Below are 14637 nucleotides of genomic sequence, written 5' to 3'. Positions count from 1 at the left end.
TTTTTAAAATGAATAAATGCGTGAGTCCTGAAGAATATGAACAGTGAAGTTGTTCTGTAACCCCAGAACTTCTAGGTAGGTCACAAAAAAGAAACAGACAAACCAACAAAAAAAATTCCTAGCAGGTTTTGAGCATATTTTCCGAGGTCAGCATGATTCTGAAGTTATCTGTAATTATATGCATTGTAGTCTTGAATTGGGTGTTGCTAAAATTAAAAAAAAAAAAAATCTGTGATGTTTCATTAGTTAAATTCTCCTATACACTATGATCCTTGCTGATTCCTATTTCTTCATTATTATCTTATCCCAGGACCTTAGCATTTACTCTTATATAATGATAACAAACAGGGCATTTAATTCTGTTAAATTAAAAATGAGTCATAGCTTAAAAATCATCCTACCTGGTTTCTGATTTTTCTCCATATTTTAAATGACATTGAAATTTGAATTAGTATATAATATAATATATATTATATTTGTTCCTAGCTGCCTAACAAAAAGCATCCTCTAGATCCACAATAGGCATACCACATAAAGGCATCAATACATATTTTCTGTTTTTTTTTTCTTTATTTCCTTCCTTTGTTCCTAAAGGTTGTTTTACTACTGTATGCTTGAAAAATTTCTAGATTTTGCCCTACTGTCTATACCTATAAAAGATTTTTTTTTCTCCCTAGAATTTGATCGAATGTCTTTATGACTGCAAAGATTTTGAGATTACCGGAAGTGTCTGACACTCTGAAGATAATGGTTTTCCGAGCCCAATCAGCAATGATTCCTTTTGCTCTCCATAGACTTCATATAAACAGAATAACCTTGTGTGGAATTCATGACGATGATGAATGCTATCAAGATTCTTTTCTCTGTGGCGACCCACATATCTAACGTATTTGTTTTCTATCTGTTTCACAGGAAATAGTGTGAAGCTTAATGGATTTAGAAAGCGGCATCTTGCAGTGAGAGACTTTTAAAAAATTATCTAGCAGTTTTCTGACAATCTATTCCTTTTTCCAATCTATGTCTTAAATCTTCTCATTTTTACACTGGAAGTTTGAGTGGTATCAGATGTTGGGGTGTGGTCATGGGAGGGATCTTCGAAGAGTCTGTTTGTTATATAACTGCCATATATTTTTAGGTCTTATTTAGAAGCTATAAGAATTTCTCACTCGTCTTTATAGCAGTTTTCAATAATTTAATATGGCTTATTCATTAATGAATTTGATTCTTTAGAATGATGTTTGATTACTGGGGAACAATATCCAGAGTTGGTACATGTATTATCTAAAATGTCCAGTTGGCAACAGAAATTTAAGAGGCATAAAAAGAAATAAGAAAGTATGACCCATACACTGAAAAAAAAATTAAAAAACAGGGACAAAAATTTCTTGTGAGGTCAACCAGATGTCAGACTTAACAGAAAAATTGTTTAGAATAGCTTTTATAAATATATTCACAGAACTAAAGAAAAGCAAGACTAAAGAAGGAACCAATGTCACATCAAGTCAGAATAACAATAAGAGAGAGAAATTATAAAAACTAAGAAATGGATAGTCTAGAGTTAGAAAGCACAATCACTGAAGTGTGTGTACACACACACACACACACACACACACACACACACACTAGAGGGCTCAATAGCAGAACTAGCTAAAGTAAGCAATAGTGAACTTGAATATAGACCAACAGAGATTATGCAAGCAAAGAAAAAAAGAGAAAAAAGAAAAACAAAAAACAAAACCAGAGCCTCAGAGAAATGTTTCCAATTTTTTTAGAATTTTTATTTCTAAGAATTTTTTATTTCTAAAAAAAATTAGAAATAAATATAACTAAGTTCAAAGGTATCCTCTGAACACTACAAAATATTGTTTAAAGAAATTAAATATCTAAATAAATGGAAAAGCATACCACATACATGTACGTAGGTTGGAAGACCTAAATTTTGGTAAAACGACAAGGGTCCCTAAACTGATCTACAGAGTCATCGAAGTTCCTATCAGAAGTCATAGATTACTCCTTTGTAAAAATTGACAAGCTTACTTTAAAATTAATAAAGAATTGTAAGTGACCTGGAATAGCAAAATGAATACTGAAAAAAGGAGAAATAAGTAGGGATGCTCCTACTTCCTTATATTAAAAATTACTACAAAGCAATGGTAATCGAGACATTGTAGTACTGACACAAGGATAAACTTACAGATCAATGACATAAAATTGAGAGTCTTGATATAAATCCATACATGTAGGATCAGCTAATTTTTGACAAGAATGCCGAGAACATTCGATGGGGAAAGACTAGTCTTTTCGAACGATGGTGCTGAGACATCTGGGTAGCTACATGCAAAAGGATGAAGTTGGACTCTTATCTCAGAAAATACGGAAGTAAAATTTTAAGATCTACAACGGAGTTTTAGATGTAATACCAAAAGCGCAAGAAACAACAAAATAGATAAACTGGACTTCCTCAGAATTAAAAACTTCTGTGTTTCCAAGTCATCATCAAGAAGGTGAAAATGCCACCCAAAGAATGCAAGAAAATATTCTCAAATTATATATCTAATAAGAGAACTATCTAGAATATATAGAGAACTTGTACAACTGAACAATAAAGATAAAACCCAAATAAGAAATGATTGAAGCATCTGAACAGACATTTCTATAAGGAACACGTATACATTGCTTATAGCAACGTTATTCATAATAGCCAAAAAAAAAAAAATTAACCCAAATGTCCATCAGCAGAGTAATGGATAACGCACGTGCCACATCCATACAATGAAATATTATTCAGCCATAAAAGGAAGAAAAGTATTGATTCGTGCAACAACTTGAATGAACCTTGAAAACATTGTGCCACATAAAAGAGGACGGCCATAAAAGTCACATATTTTATGACACTATTCCTATGAAAATCCAGAATAAGGCAATCTATAGAAACAAAGTGGTTACTCAAGGCTGGCTGGGGGTGGGCAGGGGTTGGGAGGATCACAGCAAAAGGATCTTGGGAATTTTTGTAAGGCGATAAACACTTTTCAAATTTCTCTGAGGTGATGGTTGCATATATCTGTGAAGATACTAAAACAGATTGAATTGGACACTTAAAATTTATAAATGGTATGGCATATAAATTATATCTCAATAAAGCTGTTTTTAAAATGAGCATTTAGTCTACATGTGATCATACCACTGGATACTATAACGTGGTTATCTTTTCAGTGTAACACTCTAAATTAGGAAGGAGGTCAAGGAGCAGGTATAGTCTCTGCTTCCTGTATTCATATCATTCACTTCCTCCTTTAAAAACAAAAATACATAAGAAGTAAAATCAAAATTCTGCTTGTATGATCAACAAAATATTCAAAGTAGACTTGTGGAAATGTTTCTATTTTTTTCCCTTTATAACGTATTTTAAAAATGTATTTTAATTTTTTGAAGAAATGTTCATATGTGTACATTAATTTTTATTTCAATAATCTCGGTCAGTTTGAGTTTCATAGATTAGGTTGGCTTGATTGCTTGTGAGGAATCTGGTACTCAGGAGAGTATTAGTTAAGATTTCAGAGCTCTTTTAATAAATACTGCCAGTCAAACACACACTCACACACACATTCACATGGGAAAACACACACTAATGCTCAGACAGAAATACAGAATTAGGACAGGAGACAGGGCATGGGCAGAGTCCAAATACATGCATCCCCTGAATGGTTTTCGGATCATCTTTGTTTTTTGTTTGTTTTGTTTTGATTTGGTTTGGTTTTCACCAATGTCTGCCAAAGTAACCATTCTAAGCAAGACTGCTAGGCAGTCATAAAAGGTTTAGTGAAAAGGAAGAATCTTCTACTGGTGGTATCACTTAACACTTGTTCTTTTTAATATTCTTTTGAAAATGGCAAATGTAATTTAAATGTAGGAAGAAGTAGAGTTCGAGAGTTTATTGATTTCAAATATTGCTCGTGAGAGTATTTGTTCCAAGTCGTCGTTTCTAATCAACCTATACAAAGTTCCTGGAGAAAGACGTGACTCCTGACACGATAACACTGAGTTCTGTCTCCAGTCACTAAATAAAGATTAAATGACGAAGAGGTGCATAAATTTGGTGATCTGATACTGATAGCTATATTGAAACAAAACAAAATTAAAACATCCTTGTTTCTATGGTTGAAGGCAGGGTGATGGTAATTGTATTTATCGTTTTAAAAAATGTTATCTAATTGCTTTTCATGGGGGAGACAATGTATAAGGTAATGAAACAGACTTATTTAGATAAAAATATAATAAGAACAATGGTCACAATATGTAGAGGGTCACCTTAAAAACCTTGATATTCAATTCATATTCAATCTAAGGAAGATGTCTTGGATGTTCAAGGAGAGAGTGTATTTTATTTTGCCTGATGTTTCTTTGACAACAATTTTGCTAAGATAACCCCGATGCCCACTCTTAGCCCAACTCCCTCCCACATTCAATACTTCCCATCAAAGATAAAAGAATACCTGATATTAGTAATACTGAAGGACTGGAATATGCATGCTCAATGCTGGCCCTTATCAAATAACACTTGGATGCATCCATCAGAGAAGGTATAATCCGGTCTATTCTTTCATGGGTTATGCTTATGGAAGCGAGCTCTGCTCCACGGAAGACTGCTAGTTTGTTTATGTTGCATCGGGGGAGAAATATTTTGAAGGTTGTTGTGGCTGCGCTTTTATGTGATGCCCTGAAATAGGGCTTATATTTCAGCTTTAATCTTGGTGATTTCTATGAGTATTTCATAAATGGTTCTGAATTCTCTAAGAGGGAAGAAGGTATATACTATCACAGCCCATGCACTCCAAAAGGAAATAATGCTAGAAATGGCATATAAAATAAAAATCTGAAGTGTCTTAACATCTCCTGGAAACCTCTATGACCTTATATGACAGCAGAAGGTAATGTGATACAGCACAGTGTTTTGAACAAATTTGTACAGATATCAGGGGACAGAGAGAAACAGGAATGAAATGAAATGGCAGACGCCACAAAGGACTTCCAATTCTAGCTAGGATGTAGAAAGTCACAAGACCATCATTGTCACCCTAACAATGAAAGTACATCAGATACACTCAAATTCAAAGTTTTTTTTTTGTTGTTGAACTTGGAGTACAATGAATGCTGCAAATGAACCCAAATCCAGAAAAGACTTGCCTCTTTCTGAGAGGAAAGGGACACACATCTGCTCTTATCATTGACCGCGGAGGATAAATCACCGAGTACCTGTGTAAAGTATACGGGAGGCGAGATGCAAAACAGCAGAACTGAGAAAAACACTCTGAATCGCTTGGGGTTTCCCCAAGAACAAGGCTCTGGTGAGTTGGAACAGGGCAACAGAACGGAGAGATCCACCCCTGTCAGGTACTTCTGGCTTTCACCAAGCACAGGGCACAAAATGAGAAGAAAAGCTGGAAAAGATGCTGCTGAGGCATTCAGGATGAGACTGGAAAGCAAAGATAATTTTGCAGGACCCAAGAGAATGGCAGCCAGACCTTACAGCAGAAGGACTTCCCATGATTCCGAAAGCTGACAGTGGCATTGTTGAGGACGTGATAATCTCCTGAATCTCACTCTTGGCCAGATCCTAAATCCTTCTAATAGAAAAGTACAGATGCTGCCTGCAAGCTGTTTTAAGCCATATGTCAACAGATGAAGTTAGATTTTCAAGAAAGTGCACATCTACCTCCTTCCCAATTATATCGACTCAGCCACACACCACAGAAGCCTAACAGAGGGAGGGGTATGATTATTTTTCAGAGAAAACAGTATTTACTTTAGTGTCTTTTGTGGGTTTTTTTACACACAATGTTTGATCATGATAATAATATGTGAGAAAGGCAAGAAAAAGTCAACTCGTGGGCAAGATACGAAATAGTCAAAAGAAACAGATACAGATAAAAATAAGAGATTGAAATCACTGGACAGGAATGATAATGACTATGTTAAAATATCCAGTGGAAAAGTTAGGTATTATACATAAACGAAAGGGGAATTCCAGAAAAGAAAAATTATATAGAAATAAAAAATATTATACCATAAATGAAGATTTTACTTGATTGGGCTTGACATTATACTGTACAAATAAGGAAAAAAAACGTGAATGAACTAAACATAAGTCTTCAGAAATTAGTCAAACTGAAAAGCAAAGGAAAAAAACATGCAAGCCTTTAGAGACCATCTTCACAATGTCACTTGCAACTCTCTTCTGTAAACTGCGAAGCGCTACATCATTTGAGGATGGATATATTTTTTAGCCAGAAAACTGACCTTTAAGTTAATTTTAATATACCATTTGTGCTTTTTCATAAAATTTTTGGCAACAAAATTTTAAACATTATAATTTTTAAAATATATTCTTTCTGTATTAGAAAAATGTCAGAAGTGCAATAAATAGATCAATATTTATTTTGAGAAATGACTGCTCTTTAAAAAATTTAACAATGATTAATAAAATAATTTAATTTTCCTCATTGTATATAATCTGATTTTTAAAATTGAAAGTATAAAGAAATCTTCTAAAATGCATATGCTACATTGGGTGATACATTAAATTTTCCCTCACATGTATAATGTATTTTGATTTCCTCATCATGACCAATCACATGGTATTAAAGATTTTTAGATTATTTCAAACTAAATCTAAAGACTATGTTAGTGTGATCTTTTAGATAAACAAATTTGTGTCGACTAATCTGAATTTTCTGAAAATAACAACCAATTCCAGAAAATATACTTGACATATTATAGCACAAGAAATAATATTTGATATAAAGTCATTAATTGGAATAGCAGTGAAGCTACAAAGGCATTTGGGCCGTTCTATTATTTATTTACAGATGTGTTAATGAACTGCAATCTACATTTGCATTCATAATTATGAGATACAAAAACAACAAATTATTCTATTCCATTTTCTGGAAACTGGCTCATAGTTACCAGGAACTGTCCAACTCTTTTGTGTTTTGTGCAAAAATTAGCATGACAAAAGCAGGCATGATTTTGCAGATTTAATTCTATTTTGCTGTTATCTCCCAATGAGCTTATTTGGCTCTATTTTTTAACAATACTCTGTGTCCTAAATTCTGTGAATTTGTTCAAGAAATTAAGTGCCTACTACCTGGCACTTAAAAACACAAGATGTATTACCTAATCAAGGAAAATGTGGATCACGTTACCCTGAGTATGAATCTCCAAAATATAAAAGCCATGCATGAACTTCTAGGGATTTAATAAAGGAGTTAAGCTCTTGATTTCAACTATATTACAAAAGCACTTTGAAATGAATTATGTATTCAAATATAAAAGATGTCAGTAGTTGGACGCCTTGCATTGCACCTACAAACTCTCCACTCCCACCCTTTTAAATGTGCATCTGAGCAATTGAGGAGAGACACCTTTTATCTGTGTAGAGACATGTTTGATAACAAATGAAAATAAAAAGTACTCTTCCAAGAAAAATGCACAGGCGCCAGAAAGTATGCATGCAATTCAAGGAGCCTCAGGCTTCCCAGGCGCACATGGGCCCCACACACTCCAGCAGAAAACATTTCCCTGGAGCTTGCAGACCACAGTTGGCTCCGGGCCAGAGAATCACCAGTCACTTAAAATTAAAACGGATGCAGCAGTGAATGCAAGTCAGTCCGAAATTAAATCCTAAAAGGCCTGGTTCCCCTCCCCTTGCACATACCCCACTACCTCGCTCTTGCACTCCCTATGCACTTCTGTGGCTATCTTCATAGCCCAGTAGCACATAACTCATTTCCTCAGATACAGCACAAGATATGTGCACAGTTATGCTTTATTTAAAACAGGGATATGCTTTAAGAAATGCACAATGATGAGATTTTGTCATTGTGTGGTCATAGAGCGTACTTGCACAGACCTAGATGGTATCACCTACTACTGGATGCGCTATATTTTTATGTGACTAGCAGTGCAGTAGGTTTGTATACACCTGCATTGCCACAAACATGTGAATAACGCATCGTGCTAAGACTTTACGATGGCTACAACATCAGGCAATAGGAAATTTTGATCCTTTATAAATTTATGGGACCACTATCTTATATGTGGTCCCTCATTGACTGAAACATTGTTATGTGGCACATGACTGTACCTGTCTTTACAATCCATCCATGTATCACATCCATATTCTTATCTATTTCTTCTCCTTGATCTAAAGCTCCACTTTCCCCATCCCCAGCCTCTCTACCCACAGTGTAAAACATTTGCATTATGTGCTCTGGAGCAGCTTCCCATGGGTAATGGATCAAAGAAGTTCCCTGAAGCTCTCCCAAGGTGAGGCCGTTGATGTTCCTACAATCCAGGTTACTCCTTTCTATTCTCCTGAGTGGTGCTTAGATCCCTCATAAAGTCACTTTTCCTCTGAGTGCTCTTTTGTGGAAGAAGAGAGCACGTACAAATATCCACTAAGGCTTCCCGTGAACTATGAATAAATATGTCTTTGTTCACGAGTCTATTGTAGAGCTCTACTTGGTGCTGAGCAAAAAAATCAATAGCCATATAATAAACACACAACAATGATGTCTTCTATTAGAAAATATACTTTAAGTTCTTGTTTATATCATTGAAATTGATTTCTGAAAAAATCTATTTCTATTCAGCAACCTCAAGCTGAATATCTCTAACAACATGTTACATTTTTTTTTTTTAATTAACTAGAACATCTTCTTTCATGCTGGCTACATTTTAATCTATACAGTATAAATACTATTTATATACTTGATTACTCAATATAAGTGTAGGTCCTACAGTTAGAAGTAAACTCACTACAACTGTGTAACTCACATCTACAGAACTCTTTTTTTCCCCAATGTCATCTATTAGCAATATTGAAGAAGGGCAGTATTACTTGTGTAACCCTTAAGATAAAGATATTTCTATACCACCTTTTATTCTCTCCTGTACAACATGCACAAAAGATATATCTTGGGCTAATTTTACCTAGCATTTCCAAATATTGAAGTACTAACTTGTCAATGAACTAACAAAATAATACATATACTAATTATAACCTCATGAAGCAATAAATATATATTTAATGGCTATTTTTATATTAATTATGAAATATTGCAGTTGAAACATAAAGAAATGTTCTTTATCTTCTATTTTGTTCTTATTAATTTAGTTCAAGATTACACAATCATGCTGTGCCAAGTCTTTGGTCTGTGAGTTTTGCAATGGCCATTGGCAAAACAATACATGTTGACCTAAACTGCCAGAGAAATATATCAAAAAGTCTATTGTTTTGAAAATCTCTCCTTCCCTTTCTCCCTTTCTCTCTCTCAAATTAAAAGAACTTTTTGATTCCTTTCTCACTTTGTGTAGGAGTCTGTGTACCCCAGAATAAACTTATGAAATTCAAGGACTGCACATTTTCAATCGACATTTGGCCATTAAAAACAACAACAACAACAAAAAAAAACCTTGACCCAATTATCAAGTTAAGAAAAGTATGTCAAGGTAAATACAATTTCATCTTAAATGTATTACATAATTCATGACAATAGAAAATGTTAAAATATTTCTAGAACACAATTATTTAAATCAGTGAGACCTGCAAACATATAGAAATGGATTTCAGAGAGAGGAAAAATAATGGTAGAACATAAATTTGGGGTAAACCCATTCCTACCTTTATGGCAGTGGACGCAATTTGAATGTGGTGAAGTCTCCGGAGGGTGCTGTCCCTGTCAATGAAGTAGGAAGCAGCCAGCTGATGCAGCGTCTCCAGAGTGACCAGGGAACTATTGGTGCTGGAGTCACTTCCTTCAGCTCGTTTGCTCAGCTTCCGCTTGTCCACGAAAATTGTGAGCGACTCCTCTCCTGTAGTAATAATATTCCACATTATTCCATTTTCCACTTAAAATCAATTCTTCAATTACCTGCAGGTGAAGAAGCCTAAATTAGACAGAACGGAATAAAAGAGTGATAGACAACAAAAGGACAAGGAGTTTATTTTTGTTGTTGTTCACGAATATTTACCATGTGCCTAGAAAAGTACATGGGATACTGACAGCTATAAATACATATTTAGTTAATGTTGATTAGTTAGCTTTTGCTGAACAATTTCTGCAGATTTTATTGACTTTCTCAAAGAATTTAGCTTATCTAACACTCATGTGGCCTAAAAGCAAATTATGGTAAGAAAAAATGTTAAATGAACTTAAGTGGGGTGCATAATAGAAAATTTTACTTGTGCAGAAATGTTTGCCACAAGTCAGCATGGCAAATGGAAACATGACCAAGCAATTAATAAATATTAGCAGTTTTCAATAATACCTTTAAAATGCAGATAAAACATATATATGCATCTATAATTATGTAAATATAGATATTAAATTCAGAGGATGACTGTGTCTGGCATATATTAAACTACTGTGTGCTAAAAAGCACTGTGGAAATCACTAATCTCCATGGAAGCTTAAGGTTCTGACAATGGGTTCTGAAGGGTGAAATTTAAAGTGCTTTATAACTAAGCTGCAGTTTTCAATATTCAAACGTTGACAAAAAATATCAACATGATTTAACAGGGAGAACTAGCCATCTCCAGACTTCCATATTCTTGGATATGCATCTAGCACATAATTGTCAAACATAATGCTTGTTCTTATTCTTTCAGGAATCCATCTGCTCGGGTGGCATTATGCCCACTCGCAAACTGACAAGCCAGTTCTATGAAATAATAAGTAAGATTTTCTAGAAGAAGAATAGCCCTCATTTCTTCTCCAAAAAATACCAATTTTAAACCAACATAGCCAAGATCATACTTTTCTTCAAGAAATCAGGCCAACTAATATTAGAAATAAGGTGTCAAAATGTTGTTTCTGAAAGGTCACATCCTCAGTTTGTATTTGGACCCCAAAATGCATACGGGAAATCAAACAGACTAACTAGAAAAGCTGAAGAATAAGAAAAATATCCGTCAAAAATACAAATGAGTGGGTCAAATTATCAACAGTATTAGGTTATGTACATGATAGTTTTCCATGAAAACACCCAAAAGTGAAATTATTATAGAAACAAACAAAAATTCCCAACAATTATCTACCCCCGAAAAGAGAGGATCAACTCATGTGGAAATTCGATTGACTATCTCAGAAAGACTAATGAATCCAAGAAAAATGCACTGACGCGCCAAGCTGTGAGAGAGTAACCAAAAGACATCCTGCCACCGGTATAGAAGGCATAGCAGCGCTGTGATGGTCTGGGGACTCATAATGCCACTCAATGGCATATGCAAGTGCTGTGGTATGAACGCTTGTGTCCCCACTAAAATTCATGTTCAAATCCTAAGCCCCCAAAAATGGCAGTCACGGATGCACAGCCTTCACCAGTCCAATTAGTGCCTGCACAAAAGAGGTTCCAGACACATCCTGTGGCCCTCCTGCCAAGTGAACATACAAGGAGTCTTCAGGGCAGAAGACGGCCCTCTCTGGACCATGCTGGCACTTTGAATTCAGACTTCGGGCCACCAGAACAGTAAGCATTAAATTTCTGTTGTTTATAAGCTACTTAGTCTGTGGTATTTTGTTAGCAGCCTCAATGGATTAAGACAGCTAGAGACATGGCCTATTAAGTAAAGTTAAAAGCAAATGACGAAGACATCTTGGTAAATGTAACTAAAAAGAAGGCAAAGTTAATTTTGATATTAGCTATTATAGAAATCAAAACAAAAAATATTAAATGAGAAAAAAAAATACTAGAGTGCTAAAGACAAAAACTTGCAAAATTGCTTTAATTGTGACACTTTTCACAGAGCAAAAAATATAGAAGACATAGGTTAAAATAATGCAAGAAATATTTCTCTTTAACCATAATTCCTTTGACCTGTATAAAACAGTGTCCTCCATATGCGGACATCGATGGAAATTTTAGCTATTCTGTGTTATTTGTGGTGAACAAAAGCCTGCCCTTTCTATTTCTTTTACAAATTCATTAACCCTTGTCCTACTTTTGCATCCGCATACAGAGAGTAAATATCTCTGAAAAGCATCCTTTATTTCCCCATATGACTTTACTTTTCAGGTAATATATTACAAATCATTTATTTCTTAATAAGATATCAACTGAGTAAAATAGAGAAGTAGCATATACATATTTAAAAATTGAATTAAAACTAATTTTAGTTAAAAACATTTTGCAAATTTTAGACTATCCCATGACATAATAGAAAAAAATGACATATAACTAGAGCTAAAAATCACTATTTCAGAGTGGTCCTTTGTAACAATGTGAACAAAAAAACAAATATTATGGTTAAGTGATCAAGGTGATCATAGGGAAATAATGGCCCATAATCATCATAAATCAAGAGTTTTCGTTTTCTATCTACTTGAGATTTAAAGAAAATATTTCCTTTGCTTTTCAGAATCCACATTGTTTGTAAAATATAGGTACGTGTGTTTTCCTCCTCCTACTTTGAAAATTAATATATATTATAGACAACAAAGAAAAATTAAAAAATGTAAATCTTAATACACTTTTATTACTAATTTTACTGTTTTTTTTTTTTTAATTTGTAGGAAATATGATGGGATATGGGAAGGGGAAACGTGAGATTTAGAATCAGGTATGAGGGCAAATCCTGAGAGCCCAGAGTCCCTCTACCTGATGACTGTGGGCTTTGGTGAAGGTGCACCTGCCCTTAGCATTCTTATCTCCAAACCAGAGGCAATATGCCACTCTCAACTGCTTGCGAGGATTAAACAATATAATTCCTCTATGCAGTCTAGCAGAACACATACTATATCTACAATAATTGTTGGTTTACTCTCCTTTTTTATTAGGGACTAACAGTAAGTGAGAAAGTTTCAAATTTTCATAAGTTAGCATTTCATAGATATTGAATTTCACCAAAGGAATCTAAACTTAGATAAAACTGTTTTCTAGTGGATCTTGTAATCCAGATATATGGGATTATTAAGGACAGTAATTGATTATGTTCTCCAATAAGCATATAAAGAGAATCCATCATAAATTGCTCATGGTTCTTCTCTCCAGTGGCACATCAGTCCATGTGTGCAAAAGCTTGCCCTGTAGTGAAGCATGGGGGTCATTCAAATTAGCATAATTGTTCTTTTAGGCTTTGTGGATACTTTGCTTAAATCCTTACTTAAAAGACACAACTGTGTGATATAAAATTCTTAATTTATGCTAAATTTCAAGTTCTGTAAGTCATGGACTGTTAAACATCTAAGACACTTTGACAAAGTCACTCGATTTAAATGGAAAATTAGCCTATTTCTTTCCTCTAAGAGAATCTGGGTTTTGTGGGGGTTTCTTTGTTTACTTGTTTGTTTGTTTGTTTAATTATACACAATTGTAATATTTTTGTGATGTTTAATGTCTTTATATTCTTTGAGACTTTTACAGTCAATTTTAGGAAAAAAGAATGCATTGTCAACTTTAATTGTAAATCTCTCTCAAGTATTCAATTATAAGAGTACATTAGAATTCTATGTAACTAACAATATTCAGATTTGAAAACTGAGATGTCATTTAACTGACTATAAATTTTTGTTCAAATATCATTTTTATTCACATTTTTGATCCAGCTGTAGTTCAAAAGCATGACTTGAGTTCCGAAGGACATCCACATATTTTGGAAAAAGACTAAATATGATTTTGAAAATGATTCAACATCTGAGTATGTTAGAAGTAAAAAGGATTAATGACTATGAATAAAAAAAGATGTCATTATTTCACATAGAAATCATGCAGCTGTGTCTTTGACAACTTAAATACTGTAGTGGTTTATGGACACTAAATGCACCTATTGAAGGATGCCTTCATAGAGAATGAGAAACAGAGGACAATAAAACAAACGAAAATAATCATGACACTCTCTGATCAATTCATAGAAAGGAATCAAGTACACATGATGTGCTATGGACGTCACAATTATATATTTTTCTGCCCTGAATTTCAAATCATCTATGTTGTGTACACAAGGAACAGAAATTAAAGGACTTTCAGATTATTAGCTTTTGACTTGGATTTTCAGTTTGCATTCTCGTCCAAATAGTGATTGAAGGCAGAGGCAATAATCTCAAAAAGGTAGGATAAAAACAATGGATAAGAGAATGAGTACAATAATCTTAGGGATAAATCAATAATGATGATGTGGCAGATTGTATCATTTTTTGCAATTGTTTTCTGCACCATCCTGGATGAAAACATGCACACATGGATTAAAGGTCCACTGTAGAGAACTAAGTGTAGTCCATGGACGATTTCCTTTAACTTGGTATTGGAAAGGAAGATGCTGAGGTCAGTGGAATACATGCAAATCAGCTATGCCATGATCTAGGACAAGTTTTGAGAGTCTTGGTAAAGTTATAGTTGTTCTTTACCTTTTTCCCTCTGCCTAAGGGCCTTCTTCAGCCTGATTCCCAGGATGAGGAAACACCCAGAGCAGAATCTTAGAAGATCCACAGTCAAAACATATAATATTAGAGATCCACAATTATAATCAACTGAGATTTCAGTTCTACCCCTGCCTCCCCCCGGCCCCCACAATAAAACTAACTCTTATATGTTGACTGTGTTTTATTGTACTTTATCATCACTACTGCCTTGGGTTAG

The 14637-nt window shown here is 34.3% G+C and overlaps 1 protein-coding gene across 1 annotated transcript in view; it reads right to left on the bottom strand.

Annotated features, from left to right (window-relative positions):
* BRINP3 (BMP/retinoic acid inducible neural specific 3) overlaps positions 1-14637 on the bottom strand; it is a 225353-nt gene that overhangs the window by 105202 nt on the left and 105514 nt on the right. The window contains exon 3 of the mRNA XM_039883348.1: positions 9686-9876. Coding sequence (XP_039739282.1) covers positions 9686-9876 — 191 coding nt within the window. The remainder of the gene's footprint in view (positions 1-9685; positions 9877-14637) is intronic.

The sequence above is a fragment of the Pteropus medius genome, unplaced genomic scaffold (assembly GCF_902729225.1).
Source record: "Pteropus medius unplaced genomic scaffold, Ma_sr-lr_union100, whole genome shotgun sequence".
NCBI lineage: Eukaryota > Metazoa > Chordata > Mammalia > Chiroptera > Pteropodidae > Pteropus > Pteropus medius.
This window is presented reverse-complemented; position numbering and strand designations above follow the sequence as displayed.